Raw genomic sequence first — 23786 nt, 5'->3', positions numbered from 1 at the left:
TGATGAAGAAATAAGTATTACGATCTCCCTCTTGAAGCCATTTGGTCTTTGATTTGATTTTCCATGATGTTTCCTCCATTTTAGAAATCCTTTCGAATTCAGCTTTATTTTGTAGATGCACATTCCGTTCTTCTTCAGTTAGGATATTGTCTTCGGCTAGCATATCTAGAGATTGAATATCCGAGAGAATAGTCTTTAACTTGGTGCTGGTGTGACCAAAAACTTCCTTGTTCCATACTTTTAGCTTTTATTTCAGTGCCTTTAGCTTTAACCAAAGCACAGTACTAGGTGTACCTGCAAAACAAAAAGATGACCACCAATCTTGTAGTAATTGTAAGAAACCATTCTCCTTGAACCACATAACATCAAACCTAAAAGGACTAGGTCCCCAAGAGGGATCAGAGATGTCTAGAAGGAGGGGGATGTGATCAGAAGTAGGTCTGGATTTGGCTAATTGGGTGACAAAAGGATAGTTTTGTTCAAAAGATGGGGAAATAAGAAACCTATCTAATCTGCACATAACCGGGTTTGATTGACCATTCGACCAAGTGTATCTGGCACCCTTCAGGGGTAGGTCAATGAGGTCATGTTCAATAATAAATTTGTTGAACTTCCTCATACTTCTGGAAATCTTCTTACAATTCTTTTTTTCATCACACTTAGCAATTGTGTTGAAGTCTCCCCCAATGCACCATGGAAGATTAATCCAGTAACTACAAACATTATCGAGTTCTAGCCAAAATTCACTCCTTTCCACTGAGTTGTTTGGCCCATAAACATTTGTAAGCACCCACTGGAAATTATCACTCTTATAAGAACAGAGGATTGAAAGCGTATACTCGCCCACAAGTGAATCAGTGACATCCACGAAATCCTTATCCCAAAGAATTAACATGCCACCTGAACTTCCTATAGATTGTTGAAGAGTCTAACCCACATTCTTGAAACCACAAATTTGCTTAATGTCCCAAGATGAGCACTGCGTCATTTTGGTCTCCTGAAGTATAATGATAGGAGCTCTAATCAACTGCAACATTTTGTGAACCACCATACGCCTACTTCTTGAATTTAAACCTCTGACATTCCAAGTAAGTATTTTGAGATTCATTTGAAACAGAATTTACCCCTTGATGTTACTGCCCGCTTGGTTCTAGAGGTAGGAGAAGAAACCACCTCAATAGTCATACCAAGTCTTTTTAGTTCATTCCGCAACTTCCTTGGTATCACCTGTTGTGAGTCATTCACTAAATGAATACCAGAACAATCATCATCTGTGATGTCTGCTGCTGCTGAGGTTTCTTCTGCGGCTGAGATGTCTGCTACTGCTGCTGAGTTATCTGCTGCTGCCGGCTCAAAGCCCGGTGGGTATTCACTAGATGATAAAAAAGAGTTCTCCAGACCCAATAGGGGTAAAGATATTTTCCGTTCTTCATGCACAGGTAGAATGTCTACACCATCAATGCTGATAAAGGTTTGAACAGCAAAATCTTTATGTATTTGCTTCTTTGTTGGCAGGGAGGGAATTGGTTTCAGTACAGGGCCTGATTTTGATACCTTAGAGAATAGGTACTTCCTTGTATGATTTTCCAGTGATGGGAATCCAATACCAAGTGTAACACCCAGCGCAAATAGACGATTGACTTCAGTTGTTAACCAGGATGGTATCGCGGTGTGAAGCAATTTCTGCTTATTATTTGGTAACAAAACCGCTGTCTGTGGGTTATTGTAAGTGTGTCTGTTTGGTCCTATATTTGAAGGGCTTTGACTGATAGTTGGTTGAAGGTGAAGAGATGTAGGTTTAGGGTATTGAAAGTGATTATTGATAATGTATTTGAGGTATGTGTTTGGGTATCTTTGAGATTTCTGCTGTCTCGAAACTAATAATGTATCAATCTTTTATGCAGACTGAACGTCTACAGAAACTTCTGGGACAGAAAGTTTAAAAGAAGCATTATGGATTACCGCAATACATGCATCCTTTAATTCCATGTTAGCAGACACATCAACTGCCAGTGCAGATTCCTCTTCTGTTTCATCCTCTATTTCCATGTCAGCAGCCACATCAACTGCCAGTGCAGTTCCTTCTTCTGTTTCATTAACGGAAATATCAGATACACGGGTTAACATATCAGTATAGTTAACTTGTTGCCAAACTTGAGCCATGGGTTTGAGCTTGGATTTCCTCTTTCGGTGTGCTTTCCTAGTCCTCTTTTTCCTCCTTGACCTGAGCTGTGCAGTTTCCGTACTAGGAATACCAGATTTAATATCCGTGGTATTAGCAATAGAATCCATTGACTGAGAAGATTTCCTGCATGTATCCGATATAATATTGAAATTCTGGCGAAACTTTCTTTTCTTGGCTCCGTTAATATCCCGTAAATCATGTGAGTCTGGTATGCAGTTGGATGAATCTTGACTTTCAGACGGTATGATAAGGAAACTACAGTCAGCATGGGAGGACCTTCCGTTAATTGCGATATGAGCATTAAACATTTGATTTCCAGTAAAGATCTTGATTACTCGTGGGATAGAATTGATGCCATTCACATTTCTAATCTTCATACGCATGGCCTGGAGATTGGTAAGCTTAAGGGTATTTTTATCGATCATAAGCAACTCACCACAGAGTTTACCAATAGCATGAATAAGTTCCAGAGACCAATAATGAAATGGTATTCCAAAAATTTCAAGGTTGAATTCATAATGATGCACAGCCGCACTGCCCCAAATCTTGTTATGCCATCGGAATACAGAATAATGGACATTGTTTACTGTGAACTTGAACTCTAGATCCGCCCTGTAGAAGTTTTCATCGACATAGAATATAGCCTGTGTGGAATTAATTGGAAACAACTCAAATGAATTCGAAACATGTAACTCAATGGATAGTAATTTCCCAATATTGGACCATGATTTGACCTTAACAGAGGATGAGATGATGAAAGCCTTATCCTATTTTCCAAAGTTTGTAGGATTATGTTCTACTTGGATAAATTTTCCATATCTGGAGTTTTTTGTTTTGATAGAGAATGGTGCAGCATTCCAATCACAGGGAAATGGTGAAAGAGTTTGCTTGGGATGATGTTTTGTCTGGGTAGGTTTCAAATTCTGAGAGAACAGAGATTGGGCATAAGTAGTGTTTGATCTGGTGAAATTCTCAAACCGAGTTGGATGTAAATGTGTAGTTAATGGCTGTGGCTTATGTTTTGAAAGAGATGATGAATAATTGATGATGGATTCCATTGCAGCAGCCATTTGAAACCAACCTTCAAATCGTTCTCCGGATGGAATGTAAAAAGAGACAGGGTAGGATTTAGGGTTTGGCCTAGATAAGAAAATCTGGAGATAATATCCATGAGCATTAGAGAGTTTCAATGCGCTGAACCATTTTTGATTATCTTCATGTTTCCAGACTTTTCTTCCCAGGTCTCCATTTTTTGTTGCTTCAAAGAATAACTTCTGCAAATCAATGGCTAGTTTATTGGTGAAGTAACCTATCAGTTTTCCATTAGAATGGAACTCTGTAAGAGTAATGGGGGAGGCTGGAATGGATTGGCTACAGGTTACCCTAAAATATTTCCTATCAATTTTGATGTAACAATGTTCTGAGGACATGGTTTCTACAGGATCTAAAGAGTCTAAGGCTTCAAAGCTAAGGGATCTAAGGGGACTAATCACTAACTGGGATCTAAGGGGACTAATCACTAACAGGGATGAAGAATGCTAAGGTTCTGGAGAATGGAGGAGAGAATGGATGAGAGAGAAACATGATTTCATAAAAATCCTCAGCAATGGAGAAGAACCATGAGACGGCAATAACCCAGATGAGGAAATCACTTGAAAAATTAGGAATCTCAACTCAGGTATGGGTGCAACTAAGTGTACATAGTTAGCCCAGTTTTTTGTTCCTTAAAAATTGTTGCTATTAATTCATTTTTATTTATTTTCTTGGGAAATGACAGAATTATAATGATGCTACACTATTAAGATTCTTGATAGCAAGATCAATAGATATCGGAAAAGCAACAAAGATGTTTGATGAATGGACAAGATGGAGGGATGAATTTGTGCCATTAGGTTTCATACCCGACAGTGAAGTACCAGATGAATTGGGTGATGAAAAGATGTATTTGCAAGGTCTGTCTGCAATTGGTCAACACCCAGTCTTGATGTGCAAAGCTAGCAAACATTTTCCCTCCAAGGATCAACTTCAATTTAAAAGTACTTCTTTTTCCCTCCCTCTTTCAAATTATTGATTGACATATATTGTTTTGGATAGAAGCAAATCCTTTGTTAGAAATGGGATTTCAAATTCTCAAGCGTATTTTGTGCAATTACTTAAACTCTTTCTTACTGCATTCACATGAGTTTTAACCTTGCAGAGTTTGTAGTGCATCTTTTAGATAAAACTATTGCCAGGTACGCACGATCAAACCAAATAGTTCTGGTCGAAATTTGCAGGTTACTCCCTCCGTTTTTTAAAAAAATAAATCTATATAAACGGAGGTAGTATTTTTTTTTTCTTCCTAATTTCTATATGTTCATGGTTTAGTTCTTTAAGGATGGAAAAGAAATAGGAAATGAGAAGCTGATCTCAATTTTGGACTTGGAGAAAATAAGTTACAAGAACGTCGATGCTCGTGGCTTTATTATTGGCTTTCAATTTTTACAGGTAGGCGTTGTTACATTTAAACCTACTCGTAAATTACTCCTCCATTTACATACATAGCTAACTTGATATCAACCAAAAAAAATGGTACTAATGGTTCCAACATGAGCACAAAAGGCTCTCAAGGTTTTATTGATGAAATGCCATACGATGCAGGCATATTATCCAGAAAGACTAGCAAAAGCATACTTGTTAAATATGCCATGGTTCTTTGTACGTGTTTGGAAGATGATTTCTTACTTCTTGGAGAAAGCTACTCAAGAAAAGGTATGTGTATCTTTTGCAACTATCAAGATCCATTTTATTCCCAAGTAAACGAAACGATTTTAAAAATTACCACCCTCCCAAATGATAGAAAGCCAAGCTGGCAGTGTGTGTTTTCTTTTCCTAGTAGTTGGCTAAGGAGAGCGCCAAACAATTACGAATAAACATTCACCTAATACCTAATTAGTTGTGTTGATTATGTGACTATTAATTGCAGATTGTTATTGTTTGCAATGAGGAACAGCGTAAAGATTTCGTTTACCAAGTTGGGGAGGATGCGCTGACAGAGGATTATGGTGGTCGAGGAAAGCTTGTACTTGTTCAAGACGTTACAGTTGATCATTTCCCAATTCCCAGCAAGAAATGAGTAAAAATCCGTGGTCGACCGAGTTTTTTATTTAACGAATAAACTAACCCACATTCTCAGCATTACTTGATTAGAAAGGATTCATATATTTTCTTTCCAGCTATAAGTATGCTGTTTTGACTTTGATCCTTTGGTTGGGCGCCAAATTGCGTAACTAAAGCCACGACAAAAATAAAAGAAGTATCAACCATAAAAACTGAAAATCCAACCACTACACAACTAGTGGTCAAGCAAAAGCATGTAAAAAACAGTTCCATAGCCTTATCACTATCAGTCAGTTGGCATTGAATTTCATTTTTACCCCCCACCTTCAAAGTTTTGGCAAACGTACATGCAAGTATTGAAAATGATTCACCCACCAATATTCTTCTATAATTTATCTGGAGAGAGATTTTAGTATTAACTCCCAAACCTGAATTTCACTGCTCCAAGAAATTTATTCCGAACTTGAATGTTTAAAATAATAACTCTCATCACTGATTTTGTACATTACATATTAGATTAAGTCATGTTTTCAAAAATAGTTCCACAAAAGGAATACTTGTGCGGTGCATGGGTCTCCTCACCTGTGCTGCCTAACACTCTTACCTTGTTAAAGTCCCTTGACTCCATTTCCAACCAAAACCCATAACTGTGAGAGAATATACCTAGTTCAAGATGTCACTTGTTAGAAGCTGTTTTCATATCTAACTTAACAAAATAATAAAACAATATCTTGATTGTTACAGGCATATGCAATATAAAACAAAATAATACTCATGGTTGAATATCTCGATTGTACCAGCTCGAGCAATGGTGGTACCCTCCTTTAGCAATCATGCTTTTAAGGCCCCATTTGAAATTTATCTTCCGTGCACGAAAACACCTTGATTCTGATTAGTGACTTTATCCATAATTCTCCTAAAATCTGTTAGACATAACTTTTGATATCGACTTGTACCTAAAAAAAGAAAACGGAAAATGGGTCATTTGTCCAAATATTTTTAAAACATGGTTCTAATGGACGAGTAAAACTTAGTATGGGTGAAACGGACACAAAAAAAATAGCAAGAATGAAACTGGATTCATCCTGGCTTAAACTTAAAAAAGGGCGAGGATGAAACTGGATGCATCGTGATGTAAATTAAAAATAAGAAAAATATTTGAAAATGGGTAGGATGTGTTATAAACGGATGTTTATTTGATAGATGCCCACTTTAGTGAGATCCCATTACTTGGGCACCAAGTATGTAAACTCTACAAATAGAGTCCCAAACCTTTGTAAACACACACACATGATAATAAGATTTCTCCTTTCTTCTTCCCATCTACTTTGTGTCTCCTTCTATATCTTCTCCTTTTACAAGACGTCATCACGCACGTTGCTCTACCAATAAAAGAATAAGAAAGAAAAAAAAACTGATTATATCTTCTATTTTCTTTGGTTTGGTTTGACCTTTTTTTCTTTTTATTTAATTTATTGAAAGGATTTCCGATATGATTTTATCTTCTTTAATATAGGTTTGTGCTAAATAAACTATATGGAGTCTACCGGCACCGACTTTTGATTTTGAAAGGTGGTGGTAAGACAAGCAGTTGTGCACGGAAGTATCACTTTGTGGATGTGCAGGGTGGTAAGATTTGCCAAAAACAACATCCATAGCTCGTTCTATTCTTTTATTAATCCTAGTTTAATTGGGGCCTCAAAAAATAATTAGGAGCCTCCCACTAGAGGACAAAAAAGATCATTAAAACCTAATTTGAGTCACCCCTTAATCAAAATATTTTTAAATGGCTAAAATGCCCCTGAATGATTAGTATTAAAACTTGATCAAGTTAAGTTAATTAGTGGGGTTAGATTATGTTAGATTAAAATCAGATTTTAGAATCAATTTTTTTTATTTTTTTTGTGAGTTGAGAAGAAGAAGAGGAGGTTTTAGAGGAAGAAATAGGGATTTTAGAAATGAGTAATTCAAGTAGGGGAAATGATGTTGGGAAGGTTCAAGCAACAAAGATGATTGTGTTGATGGTAAGATTATCTTAAATTCTCTCATGGATTGGATATATGTCACAACACAGAGAAAGAGTCGTCAATGTCGAGGGATGTATACCTCAACGAATCTATAAAGTCGTCAATGTATTGACACCAAAAATGACAACTCAAACCTGCAACTTTTCCAGGTTATGAAAAATCGTCAGGGTAATATGATATACCCTGACTACTCTTAGCTTGGGTCAGAAAGAGTCGTTATTTTGTGTGTTTATACCAAGACGACTCTGAAATTTTTTGGGACAGAGAGACTGTTTGTTTTTCGCGTGAGGTCGTTAACGTTTAAAAAAGGGTCGTTCATACAGGATCGTCATAGGTTTCTATATTATGTTAACTACTCTAATCTATGGTAAAAAATATGAAAACCAGAAATATGGTCGTTATCTTGATCATCATATACCTTAACGATTTTTTATGGTCTCTACATGCATATGAAAAATCGTTAGGGTTTAGGCTTGTCGAATTGACGACCCTTTTACTGTAACTGAAATTTTTCGGGTGAAGATTTTTTTTCTTTTCTTGGAGTCGTTAATGGTGGAGAAAAGAAGAGTTGAGAGGGTGAGAGGGGAGGGAGTGATTTTTTTGTTAGAACTAGAAATGAATTGGGGCTTAGGATTAAGGGTTAATAGATTTTTAAGATTAATTTTTAGTGAAGGGTAAAATAGTATTTTTGACAAAATTTTAATACACCCCTGAAAAATTTGGGGTGCAAATAAAATGGATGAGGCCCCTAATTGTTTTTTTTGGGGCCCCCAATTAAACTAGGTTATTAATAGTTTATATTATTCTCTTCTAGTGTTGTATTATATGTACTCGATGATGGCTCTATCAATCACCAAGTGTAAGATCTCATGGTGGATGGGTTTTATTTACATCCGCATCACCAACATTATTATAACCCATTATCCATTTAATCTGGGTGTAGCTACTATCCATTGGTGAATCCTAAATAGACATATCGTCTATATATCTAGGGTGTAGGTGATCAACGTTGTAAAATAAGTTTGATTTTTCTTTCTTCTCTAATTTTTTTCTATAGAGAAAGAAAAGAAAAATCCATCAAAGATGGTTTACAGTTTCTATTCCTCTAATGAAACTGTAATCACCAAATAATTGGTATGCAATTTGATTACCTTCACGGTAATTATTCACATGCATGGTTGAAAAACCTACGTCCAATTTAATTGGTATCTTAGTCCATTAGACGAAGATCATGTGATTGATGGTTTCTTTTTTTTTCTTTTATAAAACCGTCCGTCAGCTGGCTATGCGATACTGAAAACGATAAATTTTTTTAATTTGTCGACACAGTTTTGTGAATTGTACAAATCAATTGGTGTTGGTTTTTCCCCATCAATTCTCCTTAATGAGATGTAAAAATTGTAATCCTAAAAACTTTTAACCAATATTGGTTGATTTATGTTCTTTCAAAGAAATCTTCATCAACCAAAAAGTAGATTTTTATCTACAAAGAATACGATAATGATTTCTTTATTTTCCTCAAAAAAATCATATAAACCGATTGGAATTAGATTTCTCTATGGATCCTAAAAGGATAGATTGGTTATTATGTATTCACAATTGCAAACACTAATTGCTAGATTTCGAGGGATATGGAGCATTTTTTTTTATATTATTATTTTTTCTTCCCTAATGCTACTCACCAAAATTGGGACCATTCAACTTGATATTGGAATATATAGGACATAAAAAATCAATGGGTGCGCCCCCGACTTATTAGCCTAAATCATTAATTAGTCTTTGTGGTGACTATATTGGTCTCAATATTAATTTCTTTGAATGAAATAAAGTGTCTATAATTTCATTCTTAGGTGAATGAATATCTCGTCGGCCCTATAGGTCATTAGAGATTTATGTTTTTATTGCTCTAACCAACGAATCCATGGTTGATGTTAAATTTCTATGTCAAGTAGACTACAATTTTATTTATTTATTTGGACATTTCTTTTATGGCTTTTTGAAGTCATTATCTACGGTCCAACTGGTGTTGTTAAAATCCAGATGTTATTACGAGTATATGTCCTCGATTTAATCGCATAATACTCTGCGAACTTGTTTTCATATATGAGATGATTATATTTCCTCCATAATTAGGGGGAGACTATACATTACCAGACGTTCCTCTCCCATTTTGATCAAATTGAAAAAGACTGTCTACTAGGCGTGAAAATATCTCATATAGCTTTTATATAAGCTTATGTCGTTTAAAAAAGAAAATTCAATCACATATAGTAAGCAAGTATCATTTTTATATAGGCTACAGATAGCTCCAACAGAGTCTATCATAATACGATTCACATTCTCAAAATTCGTATCTCCTAATTTGAATAGTAGGAGATTATCATGCCCATGGTCGCTGGTACCAGTAAATTTTGAAATTTTCAAAGTATGCATACACTGGAAGTTGTGTGAGATCGTGATAAGCTAACATGGTTGTCAAATGTTCATTTATGGTAGTTACTAAAATAATAAAGACGGTTGTTGTTCATTTATGATTATCGACATTGGTTGGCATACAAATCCAATTAGGTTGGATTAATTTCTCGATAGATGCAATTTTGGATCCAAACTTAATACCCTATACATGCCAAGCCTATTAATTACAGGTTGGTGTAGTGATATTGCGGCTTCATATGAGAAATATTTTCGTTGTAAAAACGATTTGAGGGTTTTTTTTCCTCAAACCGCAGGATTGGTTTAATAATTGTTCTCTTTATATGATGCATTTGGCGTGGTAGTCTTTGAATGACTGGTATGTATCCAAATACCATATTCGTATTTGTAATCCTTGTAGGATTCAAATTATATTATGGCAGCCACCTGACTCAATTATCAGGTTTAACAATCCTTTAAGTGTTTTTTAGAAATTTGGTACATCGGTACAAAACCAAATATCCGGATTAATCAATTGAAGATATCAACTTTATAAGTCTTTTGAAGGGTCCTTAAAAACACAAAAACCTACGTTTTAGCAGCATAAATTCTATTTTTTTCCTTTCTTAAATTTGCAGTAGAATTATGCTAGCACAAACTCGTCTTTAAGATAGACTAGAGTTATTATTTTGATGCTTATTTTTTGAAAAACTCATGTAGTTGAGTTAGCATCCATATTTACGTCAAAAGTTGTACTCTTTTCCCTTTGTTTCAGGTTTTGTCCCATGTGGTTTTTCTGACAAGGTTTTAATGAGGCAACATCTCATTGACGTTTAATTTTCTTTCAAAATGTTGATATTTATGCTCTTTTTCCTTCGCCTAATTTTTTTCCCATCGGGTTTTACTGGCAAGGTTTTAGTAAGGCAATTTAATTCAACATGATGGTCATCCAAGGGGGAGTTGTATCAATTTTGGTTGTTTAGTGGATTCCCACATTTGATTAACCAAATCAACTTAATCATCTCCTAAGAATTTGGAGATCCTTCTCACAAATACGATTTTTGTTCACGTATGATAAAATATCCATATCTTGGCACTTTGTTGAAGAAACTACATCAACTATTTCTCCAAATCATCTCCAAGAAATTTGCAATCCAGACACAAGTACTTAATGTGTTGAAAGAAAAATGAAGACTCGAGAACACTACTATTAAAAGACTAAACAAAAGAAGACTTCATCAACTGGCAGATTTTTCACGAAAGCATTTTTATCTCCAACATTCAAGAAATTCGTTTATCGAAATTGGGAAGTGTTGATTCGAAGATTTGCAAGCCAAGATTTAACTGAAGCACTTTTCAGGGGGAGCATCATAATAAAAGGTATTTTACTGGACTATCACGTTGTACTCTTTTTCCTTCGTCAAGGTTTTGTCCCACTGGGTTTTTCTTTGTCAAGGTTTTAATGAGGCAACATATGCATGTCCAACTTTGTTCTAAGTTTTCTAATAATTATACTCTTTTCCCTTCAGTCAGGTTTTGTCCCTTCGGATTTTCCTGATAAGGTTTTAATGAGGCAATTACAGTGGTCATCTAGGGGGAGTGTTATAAACGGAAGTTTATTTGGTAGATGCCCACTTTAGCGGGATCCCATTATTTGGGAACCAAGTATGTAAACTCTATAAATAGAGTCCCAAACCTTTGTAAACACACACATGATAATAAGATTTCTCCTTTCTTCTTCCCATCTACTTTGTGTCTCCTTCTATATCTTCTCCTTTTACAAGAGGCTGCAACTGTTTACATCCTGGGTATTTTTACATTCTCGTCCATTTAAACAGTATCAAATTTTACATGTCTTTTTCATCCAGAAATTGTTGATTTTGGTCTTTTTAATCAATTTTGTGAAAAAAAAAAGGTCAAATTTGACACTAGACAAATGGGTCTAAAGTCCGTAATTGATTCTACGTGGTCTTTCCAGAGACACAAAAGTCTTGCTAATTAAACATGAAAAGTCAAAATCTAACCACTACAGAACCAGTGGTCAAGAAAATGCATACGATGCACAAGTTTAAATGGTCGATACTATTTGTTTTCATTATACTTTACAAGCAGCTTCATATGCTTATCAGTTGGCATTCATTTTCATTTTTATCCCCTATGCTGATTGAAATGATTCACCCGTCCAGATTTCCCTCGTCGAAAGAGCTTGACAAGCCAATTTGCCCTCTACTAAAACTTAACTAGAGAATTTTTTTACGTTTGATCCAAAAATCTGGACTAGTTTAATCCATAATATTCCCGGCCTAGATCATCGAGTCAATGTTTTCGAAAGAAAAAAAAATTCCACGTATAAACTAAAATGTCTAGAGTAAGAGCTCTCAACTGCATGTTGGTCCAACTCCAACCAAACCAATAATTAAAGCTTTTTCCTCTCCCATCCCCCTTCTCTTTTAAAGTCTCTATCATCTTCATGTGGTGCACGGCTCTCCTAACTTGTGCTGTCTAACACTCTTACCTTACTCCTGGTCAGGACTCAAGACATCATACTTCAGAAGTCACAACTCCAACAAACTCTTTATCTCTTTCTGCAAAACATCAGAATCATCATGGAGGAAAAACATGAAATTGCAGTAACCCAAATGAGGAAATCAGTTGAAAAGCTTGGATGCTCAACGGAGGTAAGCTAAAATATTAAAATCTCCTCCTCTCTCAGTTTGACCCCAGCAGCATATTTATCACTAGTACTTCTAATGTTGATGATATTTTCATGTGTTGCAACAGAACTATAATGATTTGACACTTATGAGGTTCTTAATTGCAAGATCAATGGACATAGAAAAGGCTGCTAAAATGTTCACTCAGTGGAAAAAGTGGAGGGATGATTTTTTGCCATCCGGTTTCATTCCTGAGAGTGAAGTACCAGATGAATTGGGCTCTAGAAAGGTTTATTTGCAGATACCTTCTAGTAATGCACCCCATGATCATCCTGTTGTAATTGTCAAGACTAACAAACATTTCTCATCCAAAGATCAACTCCAATTCAAGAGTAATTTTTTCAAATTCTTGTCTCTTGTGTTAATTTCCTGAAATCAGTTATTGCACACTATTTGACTTGTTAAAATTTTGCATTTCTATCAATATGCAGAGTTTGTAGTACATTTTTTGGAAAAATCAATTGCAAGGTAAGACTAGTGAAAGAATTTAAAGTTTTTTTGGATAAAGCAATTTGCAAGTTACTGGTTTGAAATTTATCATGAATTTTGAAGCTCTTTCATGGAGGGCAAAGAAAAAGGGGACGAGAAGCTGATTGCCATTCTAGATTTGGGAAATATTACTTATAAAAATGTTGATCCTCGTGCTTTGATTACTGGTTTTCAATTCTTGCAGGTAAGTAACTTCATTTAGCTGTGTTCAGTAACAAATCCCATTTTGTCTATTATTTGTGAGGCATACTGATGAAGCATGATAAATTTTGCAGAGTTACTATCCAGAGAGATTGGCCAAGTGTTATATAATAAGTATGCCCTGGTTCTTTGTTAGCGTCTGGAAGATGATTTCTGTTTTCTTAGAGAAAACGACTCTGGAGAAAGTAAGTATTCATCTGTAACTAGCTTTCATCTTGTGCAATACTAAAGTGACCGATGATTCCATAAATGACAAACATGAACTAGTATTCATCTCATTGACTTGTGAATGTTAACACTTTCACTTAAGAATTGCTGCTTTGAGCTTCTGGTGATTTAGCTTGGCATTAGTTGTTGTTAATTATAATGTTGTATGTGTCCAGATTGTTATAGTGGGCAATGACGAAGATGAACGAAAAAGCTTCATCAACGAAATTGGAGAGGATACTTTACCTGAGGAGTACGGTGGTTTAGCCAAACTTACAGCAATTCAAGATGTTACAGTTCACCACTTGCCGGAATCAAATTAGTAAATTTTTAGTACTGTTCTTTTCTTCAAGGAATAAAACCAACATGAGCTGCTGCTGCTAGAAATATAATTAAATAGATAATTAATGTATCAGTATTGTAATATTTGAGTTTTAAAAGCCCCAATTGCTAATAAGACTACTTTTCGAGTTAGTTTTATCTCAAGGAACTATGACATACACAGTGATCTAAGAGCAGCACTACGATGAAGAGGTATTCCGCGCTATACTAAGAAAAAATGGATAGGGATGGCAACTGTTGTTCTTAGTAGAGTAATGTAGGTATATTGCAGCTTTTCTTTGTTGTTGTGAAATCTTCCAGTTGACAGTGTTTGCATCATGTGCGCATTGCTTAGTGTGATAAATGTTGTAATTATATTCTCACATTTTTACTTGGAAAAGTGATGTTGGTTGGTTGTTGAATATTTCCACGAATAAGTGGATCCCTATTTTGGTACAAATATCTTCACATGGCTTCTTCAAGGTCATTCCAAGGTGGATTCCTTTCACAACATTCTTGACAATTGTGAGAACAAACTTAAAGGTTTAGTTGGCCAGATTCTACTGTCTAAGCAGGAAGTGTCTGCCGGAAGTGAAACCACCCAAGTGTAAAAGAGGTGTAATCAAAAAATTACTGCTGGGTTATGAGTTGTTACTTGTTATTGCCAGTAGAATAAATTCAGGGCCGCTCGTGTGTTATATGATCGCAAAGCAAAATTAGAATTTTGGGGTTTTTACATTACTTGAAAAAATATTTTAACAATAAAAGATCATACAAACCAAATATTTTTAAAACATGGTTCAAATGGACGAGTAAAAATTAGTATGGGTGAAATGGACACTAAAAAAATAGTAAGGATGAAACTGGATTCATCCTGACTTAAACTTAAAAAATAGTAAGGATGAAACTGGATGCATCCTGATGTAAATTAAAAATAAGAAAAAGTATCTGAAAATGGGTAGGATGAAATTGTTTACATCCTGGCTATTTTTACATTTTTGTCCATTTAAACAGTACCAAAATCTAACTGTCCTTTTCACCCAGGAATTGTTGATTTTGGTCTTTTTAACCAATTTTGTGAAGATCATATCAATTATATCAACTTTTCTATAATTGATAAAGCCTTTACACCAAACCATCCACAATTTTTAACTCATGCAACTAAAGAAATCACCCTATCAAATTAACCATCAATACCCATAATAGATCTAACCATTCTAATCTAGAAAATGGTAAAAACCATTCAACCATGTTCAGCAAACACCAACTTAACCGTCATCCACATATGGACACAACTATAATCCAAAAAATAAATAAAAAATAGCACACCAATAATGTTACCCGAAAGAAATTATGTTCAGAAAATTAAAGTTGTTAGAGAAATTCACCATCATTGTTCTCAGCTTATCCTCCATGCTCTAAATCAACCTGCATGTTGTTGCTGGTAAGGATGACCACTCCTGGTTCTGTGCATTTCTGCCTCAGCCTAGTCAGTTGAGTTGGAGAGTATAACAACCAGTTCGTGCTTGTCGTGGTCCTGGTGATGGAGTTTACTCTGGTACCTGCACTAGAGGATTCCTCTCACCATATCATGTAGCCGCCATTGCCGAAATATGTGAACCTATCCTTCGGTAATATGGCACAACATATCGATCAAAGTGAAAAGGTGAGGGTACCAAATACACCACCAACTTTCTTATTGTTATGGTTACAGATCTTCAACAACAATGATGCTGAGTTGAACACGTTCAGAATCGCTGAAGTAGTTAAAGTGACGAGAATTCAGGGAATGTTGAAGAACCAAGGAAATCAAGCATGTTAGATGAGAAGCTACAAAGTTTATTTGTTTTGTAATCCATATGTGTTGATAGTTTTGTCACTAAAATTGACAAAGTGGGAGATTGTTAGAGCACAGCTCAGTCGAACTCGCAAGCATTGCTATCTCAAGCTTTTTTGTCAAGTTTAGGAGATCAAAACTATAAGTCTTGATTTCTAGTCTACTTATAGTTATGTCTCGGATTATGATAGAATGTGTAGTTAGGCTTTAGACTTCACCGCGTTCATTGTGAAAAAGCGGGGGTCTAACAACACCACCCAATATTTCGCTCAGCAATCTGTATGGACTAACTCTGAAATACTTTGCTAGAGAATCAAATAGACAGTCAGACTCAATCTAGATAAAAGTATCTCAAGGAGCTAATATCTCTCGCTTGATTTGACTTTTACTCAAGCTAAAAACAATAGCGAGTCTTTATCAAATACAAGGAATAACTTGGACGGTACCAAAGACCAATGTCCAAGTGTATGAAATCAACAACCACAATGTCGGATCTCTAATCGATTAAACTTTAACGCACAACCTGTATTATTTCAATTATAAAGATAAACAATATAATGCGAAAAATGAAATAACACAGATACCAGAAATTTTGTTAATGAGGAAACCGCAAATGCAGAAAAACCCCGGGACCTAGTCCAGATTGAATACACACTGTATTAAGCCGCTACAGACACTAGCCTACTCCAAGCTAACTTCGGATTGGATTACAGTTGAACCCCAATCAGTCTCCCACTAATTCAAGGTACAGTTGTACTCCCTACGCCTCTGATCCCAGCAGGATACTGCGCACTTGATTCCCTTAGCTGATCTCACCCACAACTAAGAGTTGATGCAACCCAAAATCGCAGACTTGATAATAAACAAATCTGTCTCACACTGAAAAGTCTATCAAAGGATAAATCTGTTTCCCACAGAAGAACCCTAGGTTTTTGTTCCGTCTTATGATATGAAATCAAGGTGAACATGAACCAATTGATAATCCGGTCTTATATTCCCGAAGAACATCCTAGATTAATCAATCACCTCACAATAGTCTTACTTGTATAAACAAGAGGACGTCGAGGAATCACAAACAGTGAGACGAAGATGTTTGTGACTTATTTATCTTTCCTATCGGAGAACTCTCACGATCTCAAGCCAATCAATAAGGTTGTACTCGTACGATAGAAGATACAAGATCAGTTCACACAACTACGATAAAAGTAGTATCGGTCTGGCTTCACAATCCCAATGAAGTTTTTAAGTCGTTAACCTGGTTTTAGAGAAGAAAACCAAAGGTTAGAGGAGAATCAACTCTAGCGAGCGCACTAGTATCACACAAACGTGTGGGGATTAGTCTTACCCAATGCTAGATGTCTCCTATATATAATCTTCAAATCAGGGTTTTGCCTTAGTTGCAAAGCAATCAATATTCACCGTTAGATGAAAACCTGATTTAGATTCAAGCTAATATTTCTCAACTGTTACATCGAAAACTTAGCTTGTCACACACACTTGAGATATACGTTTACTGGGTTTGTGAAAACCGTGCCCAAACGTGTACGTGTATGTTGGTTCAACATAGTAACCCAAAAGGTCAACCATATGAGCATTTCATATTAACCTTGTTCTTCTTCACCATAACTAGTTCAATTGACTCAAATGAACTAGTTAGAGAGTTGTTCAGTTTCTATGAGATCTTATGTAACTACACACGACACAACTGAAACAAAGATGATTCGATTCAATTGAATCGGCTCATGAACTTTATATCCACGGTTTGCATACTGCATTCCTTAGTAATTTAAGTTTCATGTTCAGAGCACATCTTTAGATCATAACCCACTTAAGTACGCAAACAAGTTCGCGGACTTAAGACAACCGGCAGAGTTTTCCAAACTCAGCAGAAAATCTCGGCAAGGAGACTTCCGCCAGTTCACGGACTAGGTTCGCAGACTGAGTTCGCGGACTAAATACGCAAACGAGTTTTTAGAAAATCCCAACAGAAATTCTCGGCAAGAGAACTTCCGTCAGTTCGCGGACTTGGCAAAGCCAATTCCTCCGGTTTCTCTTAATCAACAAAGTTCGCAAACTTCGAATTAAGGAATAAGACTTATGCACATATGTGTTTCCACACAATGCTTATATCCATCATTGGTTATATAGACCTAAACTTTCATTCCAACCATAGAAACATTCTTAGAGGACGTTATATAGTTGTTACACTATTTCTCGTCAAAGCGATTTTCAAAGTGATTGAAACATTATGAATTTCGTCATTAGGTGAAGATAAACCCGATGAAAGCGAAATGCTTTACCAACACATGATTTCGATATATAGATAGGCGATATATATTCGGCTTGAAATATCAAATGTGTATGATCAAGTCTATATCGCATACGACTTTTGTCTCATAAGAAGTAGGAGATAGAAGAGATAGACTTTTGAGTGATAGATAAGTTCAAGTCTCCACATACCTTTTTGTTGATGAAGTTCCATGGTTCCTTGAGTAGATCTTCGTCGTTGTATAATGAATCGCCATGAAGTCCTTGAGCTCAACTACACTTTTCTATCCTAGACCGAGACTTAGCTATGCATACTAGAAATCAAGACTCATAGTTTTGATCACTAACATTGACAAACATGCTTGAGATAGCAACGCATACGAGGTCGACCGAGCTATGCTCTAACAATCACCCCCTTTGTCAATTTTAGTGACAAAACTATTAATACATATGGAATACAAAAAAATAAACTTTAGTGGCTCCTATTCCATAGTCTAATCTTCAACGTTCCCTGAAATCTTCGTCCTTCCAAGTACTCAAATGATCCCAAAGGTTGTAAGTTTAGCATCACCGTTTTTGAAGATCCATATCTATAACACAGAGAGAAATTGAGATTCTCGATCATTATTATACAGTGACATAGTATTATTATGTAACATCAAAGTCTAATTGCATCACGACTTTAACAATAATACTACGGTGATATGTATCACTCCCCCTTAGTCAATACTCCATTTCACATGGAAACCACTCCCCCTTACACAATGATCCAAAAACTATATGTATATATAGTAGAACTACACATTAATTCTCCCCCTTTTTGTCAATAAAATTGGCAAAGGTACAAGAACGGGTTCCTAATGAAATTTCCGAGAAGAGACATTTCATAGACTAAAAGAAGAAATACATACCAACTTAATTTAGATGCAATCATAAAGCCGAAGCTAAATGCATTTATCAAGGAGTTTTAAGATACAAGATAAGACCTATAAAATTCCACAGCCGCACAACCCGCAAGATATTACCATTAAGCATAAGTTCAAAAGAACTCTCCCCCATTTGATGTCATTCCCGAGATAACAACAAGAGCGACCTTAATTTCGAAAGAAAAGAAGGATTTTTAATTGGACACCAAAAACCATAGGAAAATGATTTTCTATATCCAAAACTCAATCAAATTAATCACAAGTAAACCCATGATTAATTTCATTGGAATACGCAACCAAATCAAACCAAAAAAGTGATCAATTTAATTGATTGTTCTCAACATAAGTAAACTTACGGAGCTACGACTAAGGTAATCATACAGAGATGACTAACTTAATCGTTCACATACTCAACATAAGGAAAACCTTACAGAATATACGACTACATCAACCAATAGAACATATAGCCGTTCATATACTCAACACAAGAACTTGTGGACTATATGAAAACTCAACTAGACTAATTACAAGAGAACCCATAATTAATCTAATTGGAATACAAACAACCAAACTAATCACGAAGGTAATCAATTTAATTGTCAAAAGTTTTGCTCGACAAAAGAAGACTTTCTGAGCAAATAACTAAATAACCAACCAAGATGATTAATTTAGTTCATAATGCTCAACATGTAGCATCTTATGTAACAACCAACAAAGTCAATAAGAATAATCGACTTAGTTTTATCGTGCTCAACATAAGACACACAATGGTGCCTTCACGGTAATACAAAAAGAATGGATCAATGAAGATCAATACCGTGGAATACATACAAGGATCTATTCTATCTTTCCATCACTATATGCATAATGACATAATAGACTTTATCCTTGTCACACAAAAGATTTTATCCTATTTTCCATCAAATAAATGATTGCATAGGCATAACTTTTGTATTTTTCAAAAGTCCATTCGTCCTTTCATCAATACGAAAACCAATTCATGAACGACTTTACTTTTGACAACATATGGGACCTTCAAGTTCACGGACGCAAAAAATACATATCCCATAAAAATATTGCAATATCACAAAATCATAAAGATTAATACTTCAATAACATCATCCTCCAAATATTTTTAGAATTTAAAACCAATAAACCTAAAACATAAACATAAGAAGATGAAAACAAAATAGCTATGTGTAGTCACAATCTTCGCTATTGAAAACGCTAGTTATTCTTCCAACTAATCCAAAAAGAAGACATACTAGGCAACAAAAAGACAAGCTAGAGAGAATCAGACTCCATCGTTTCCCTGAAAGCGAATAGGGATATGGGAAGTACAGGATCCTCGCAAGACATGGAGTCTTCGGGATTGTGAACGCCAGCCTTTTCTGCTTCATCAGAGAGATGATTCTCTTTACGAAGATCATTGATTTGAGATTTTATGAGACCAAGGTCAGACACAACCTTTTCCAACTCAGTTTTCACCTTATCAAGACCTTTTAAAGTATCAACAAGCTGTTGTTTTGCTTCCCCAAAGTACTTAAGAAAGTCATGAACAACTTCAGCAGATATCATATCATCCTTCTCAACATCTTCATGAGAATAAGCAAAGAATCATGAAGCATTGGGATGATCTTCATCTACAAGTATTCTCTTCCTCCTGGAATCAACCTCAACACTTTTGTTAAGAAATCACCATAGAACGAAGAGGAGGAAGACATTCTTTGAAAATCCAAAAACCACCAGAGGTACACGTACGTGACTTGTAACCCTAAGAGGTTGGATATTTTATCCTTGGGGACAACAATTTAGGGTTTCAAATAAATTGTTGACTCGGGCCAGAACGGAATCCGTTCGAGTACAACAAATACGCAAGAAATAAAGTCCTTCAAACATTTGAAAACAGGTCCTAAAAACAAATTTTAAGACAGTGTGCAACATTTTCTTTTGACTTAACCAATACTTGATCTTAGCGGATCTGTCAACAAAAGTTTAGCTATGGACGATAAGAAAATAGCTTAACTTAACAGATGCAAGCAACAAGTATACCTGTTTTTAACACAGCTTACTCAACAAGATTTTATATGAGTAAGTTCTCGAACCTTGTGATTAATTAGCACAATTGCGAGCCTACAGGCTCATTACGAGGTTTATGTCTTAGGTTAAGTTTGTTTTTCCTCTTAGTCTTAGAGAGGGATCCTGTTTGACATGAGAAATTATCATAAAATTTATTGTCGTCAAAGTAAGAGACATAATTAGAGTTCTTACCAGAAGTGCATTGATATGAGGAAGAAGATAATCTGTTGACAAGCTCTTTGTATCTTACAATTATCTCTTTAATATCCTTTCTTATCTTATCAATTTTCCTTTCTCCTGGAATGATCTTCTCAAAAGGAACAATGTTTCATTTAGAGACAAAGCGTTGAACTTCCTTAGGACGATGTTTATTAGGACGTCTATTCTGCCCTTGAACATTGGAGGAACTCACTGTACTGACTTTCCTGGTTGCATACACACGATAGGTACGAAAACCAATTGGCTCAATCATACGGATGTCAGTCACACCTTTGAGAATCAAATCTAGGGTGTGTTGAAGTTGAACTAAGGAGTCTTTATTCAACTTGGAGTTTCTCTTCTGTCTAACAGAACACTTGGTATCACAAACAAGACATACCTTTTGACCATAGGAATGATTGGAGGATGTAGTCTTAATATTACCGTCAGAAGAGTTGTCTCTTTTACAGAATGTCCCAAGTTCATGATTGGAGGAAACATTAGGAACATCTGTATTTACTTCTGAATGTAAAGCATCAGAAGTTCTTGGTACATTAGATTTCTTTGAACATCCTTGAATGGAGAGTTTATTCAAGCGACGTTCAATATCCAAGGCATCCTTTTCGAGGATGGCCTCAAGAGTCAAGCATGAAGACTGATTTTCAGCGTTGCCATGGACTTTGCAATCTCTTACAATACCAAGAAGAGCATTGACATGGTGTTTTAACTGATTCATTCTAACAGCTTGGATTCTAACAAGATTTAGAATCAATTTACTCTCTTCACCTGTATCCCATTCATTAGGAGAGAAGGTCTATTTCGAAGGGTAATCATAAACACTCATGCCATTGTTTGTCTATCTCGTCGAACCACAAGGTTTCTCTATATTCGAGATTAAACTTTTCTCTTTAATAGATTTAGGCGAGAGAGAACCTTTATTACTGGTAACGTGTTTATCAGAGATAGTACTCTTGTCCATAGACTCAAATCGCTACAAACACAGACTTGTAAGGTCTTAACCGTGTTTGCTAGCTCTGATACCAATTGAAAAAGCGGGGGTCTAAGAAAACCACCCAATATTTCGCTTAGCGATCTGTATGGACTAACTCCGAAATACTTTACTAGAGAATCAACTAGAAAGTCAGACTCAATCTAGATAAAAGTATCTCAAGGAGTTAATATCTCTCTCTTGATTTGATTTTTACTCAAGCTAAAAACAATAGCGAGTCTTTATCAAATACAACGAATAACTTGGACGGTACCAAAGACCAATGTCCAAGTGTTAATCAATGAAATCAACAACCACAAGGTCGGATTTATAATCGATAAAACATTAACGCACAACTTGTATTATTTCAATTATAAAGATAAAAAATATAATGCGGAAAATGAAATAACACAGACACCAGAAATTTTGTTAACGAGGAAACCGCAAATGCAGAAAAACCCCGGGACCTAGTCCAAATTGAATACACACTGTATTAAGTCGCTACAGACACTAGCCTACTCCAAACTAACTTCGGACTGGACTATAGTTGAACCCCAATCATTCTCCCACTAATTCAAGGTACAGGTGTATTCCCTACGCCTCTGATACCAGCAGGACACTGCGCACTTGATTCCCTTAGCTGATCTCACCCACAACTAAGAGTTGCTGCAACCCAAAATCGCATACTTGATAATAAACAAATGTGTCCCACACAGAAAAGTCTATCAAAGGATAAATCTGTCTCCCACAGAAGAACCCTAGGTTTTTGTTCCGTCTTATGATATGAAATCAAGGTGAACAGGAAACAATTGATAATCCGGTCTTATATTCCCGAAGAACATCATAGATTAATCAATCACCTCACAACAGTCTTACTTGTATAAACAAGAGGACGTCGAGGAATCACAAATAGTGAGACGAAGATGTTTGTGACTTCTTTATCTTGCCTATCGGAGAACTCTCACGATATGAAGCCAATCAATAAGATTGTACTCGTACGATAGAAGATGAATGTAGGATCAGAATTTCGCGAAAACGATACGCTCGCGAAATTCTTAACAACGCATTACAAAAATGTCGCAGAGCACTTTGAGAAACGACACAATAGGTGATATTAGCTTAAACATAAGAAAAACGTAATAACTTTGCGAAGATTAGAAGATCTGCGAAATTAACATTTGTAAACTTGCGATATCATCGCAAGCCAGATCCGAAATTAGGGGAAATCTTAGCTGTATATGAGTTGTCATCCACTAGATAGTATCCTATATAAAGAGAAAGGTAGGAGAGAGAAAGGGAACTTGTATTATTATTATCTTCTTATTCTTACCCAAAAACTAGAGAGAGGGAGAGAGCTCCAAATACTCATTAATGGAGTCTCAAAGTAATTCATATGTAATTCAATGATCATAGTGAAACCTAACCCCATGGATGTAGATCAAATTGATCGAACCACGTAAATCTTGTGTCTTATTTTCTATTTTCATTATCTTTATCTTTATTTTCATATCAAATAAGTTTAGATCTAGAAATCATAGTCATGATAATACAAGGGGTGTGTTGTAGGATTTCCTGCAACTACAATGAAAGATCAGATCACACAACTACGATAAAAGTAGTATCGGTCTGCTTCACAATCCCAATGAAGTCTTTAAGTCGTTAACCTGGTTTTAGAGAAGAAAACCAAAGGTTAGAGGAGAATCGACTCTAGCGAGCGCACTAGTATCACACAGACGTGTGAGGATTATTTTTGCCCAATGCTAGATGTCTCATATATATAGTCTTCAAATCAGGGTTTTTCCTTAGTTGCAAAGCAATCAATATTCACTGTTAGA

At 35.7% G+C, this 23786-nt stretch overlaps 2 protein-coding genes across 2 annotated transcripts; both read left to right on the top strand.

The window, feature by feature from the left end:
* The first annotated feature begins 3791 nt into the window (after positions 1–3791).
* On the top strand, positions 3792–5300 carry LOC113279525 (CRAL-TRIO domain-containing protein YKL091C-like). Its single transcript, XM_026528218.1, has 6 exons — positions 3792–3863; positions 3963–4221; positions 4383–4419; positions 4555–4672; positions 4826–4936; positions 5151–5300. Exons 1-6 carry the CDS (start codon positions 3792–3794, stop codon positions 5298–5300), a joined length of 747 nt encoding a protein of 248 aa, XP_026384003.1.
* A 6878-nt stretch (positions 5301–12178) lies between these two features.
* On the top strand, positions 12179–14079 carry LOC113282531 (sec14 cytosolic factor-like). Its single transcript, XM_026531558.1, has 6 exons — positions 12179–12401; positions 12505–12769; positions 12869–12905; positions 12990–13110; positions 13202–13312; positions 13511–14079. Exons 1-6 carry the CDS (start codon positions 12330–12332, stop codon positions 13655–13657), a joined length of 753 nt encoding a protein of 250 aa, XP_026387343.1. The 5' UTR covers positions 12179–12329; the 3' UTR covers positions 13658–14079.
* The last annotated feature ends 9707 nt before the right edge of the window (positions 14080–23786 follow it).

Source organism: Papaver somniferum, chromosome 5 (genome assembly GCF_003573695.1).
Source record: "Papaver somniferum cultivar HN1 chromosome 5, ASM357369v1, whole genome shotgun sequence".
NCBI classification, from domain to species: Eukaryota; Viridiplantae; Streptophyta; class Magnoliopsida; order Ranunculales; family Papaveraceae; genus Papaver; species Papaver somniferum.
This window is presented reverse-complemented; position numbering and strand designations above follow the sequence as displayed.

Coding starts and splice junctions, on each gene's coding strand:
- LOC113279525 (XM_026528218.1), top strand. CDS start 3,792: ATGGAGAAGAACCATGAGACGGCAATAACCCAGATGAGGAAATCACTT. Junction 3,864..3,962: donor AATTAGGAATCTCAACTCAG/GTATGGGTGCAA, acceptor GGGAAATGACAG/AATTATAATGATGCTACACT. Junction 4,673..4,825: donor TTGGCTTTCAATTTTTACAG/GTAGGCGTTGTT, acceptor CATACGATGCAG/GCATATTATCCAGAAAGACT.
- LOC113282531 (XM_026531558.1), top strand. CDS start 12,330: ATGGAGGAAAAACATGAAATTGCAGTAACCCAAATGAGGAAATCAGTT. Junction 12,770..12,868: donor AGATCAACTCCAATTCAAGA/GTAATTTTTTCA, acceptor ATCAATATGCAG/AGTTTGTAGTACATTTTTTG. Junction 12,906..12,989: donor TTGGAAAAATCAATTGCAAG/GTAAGACTAGTG, acceptor TGAATTTTGAAG/CTCTTTCATGGAGGGCAAAG.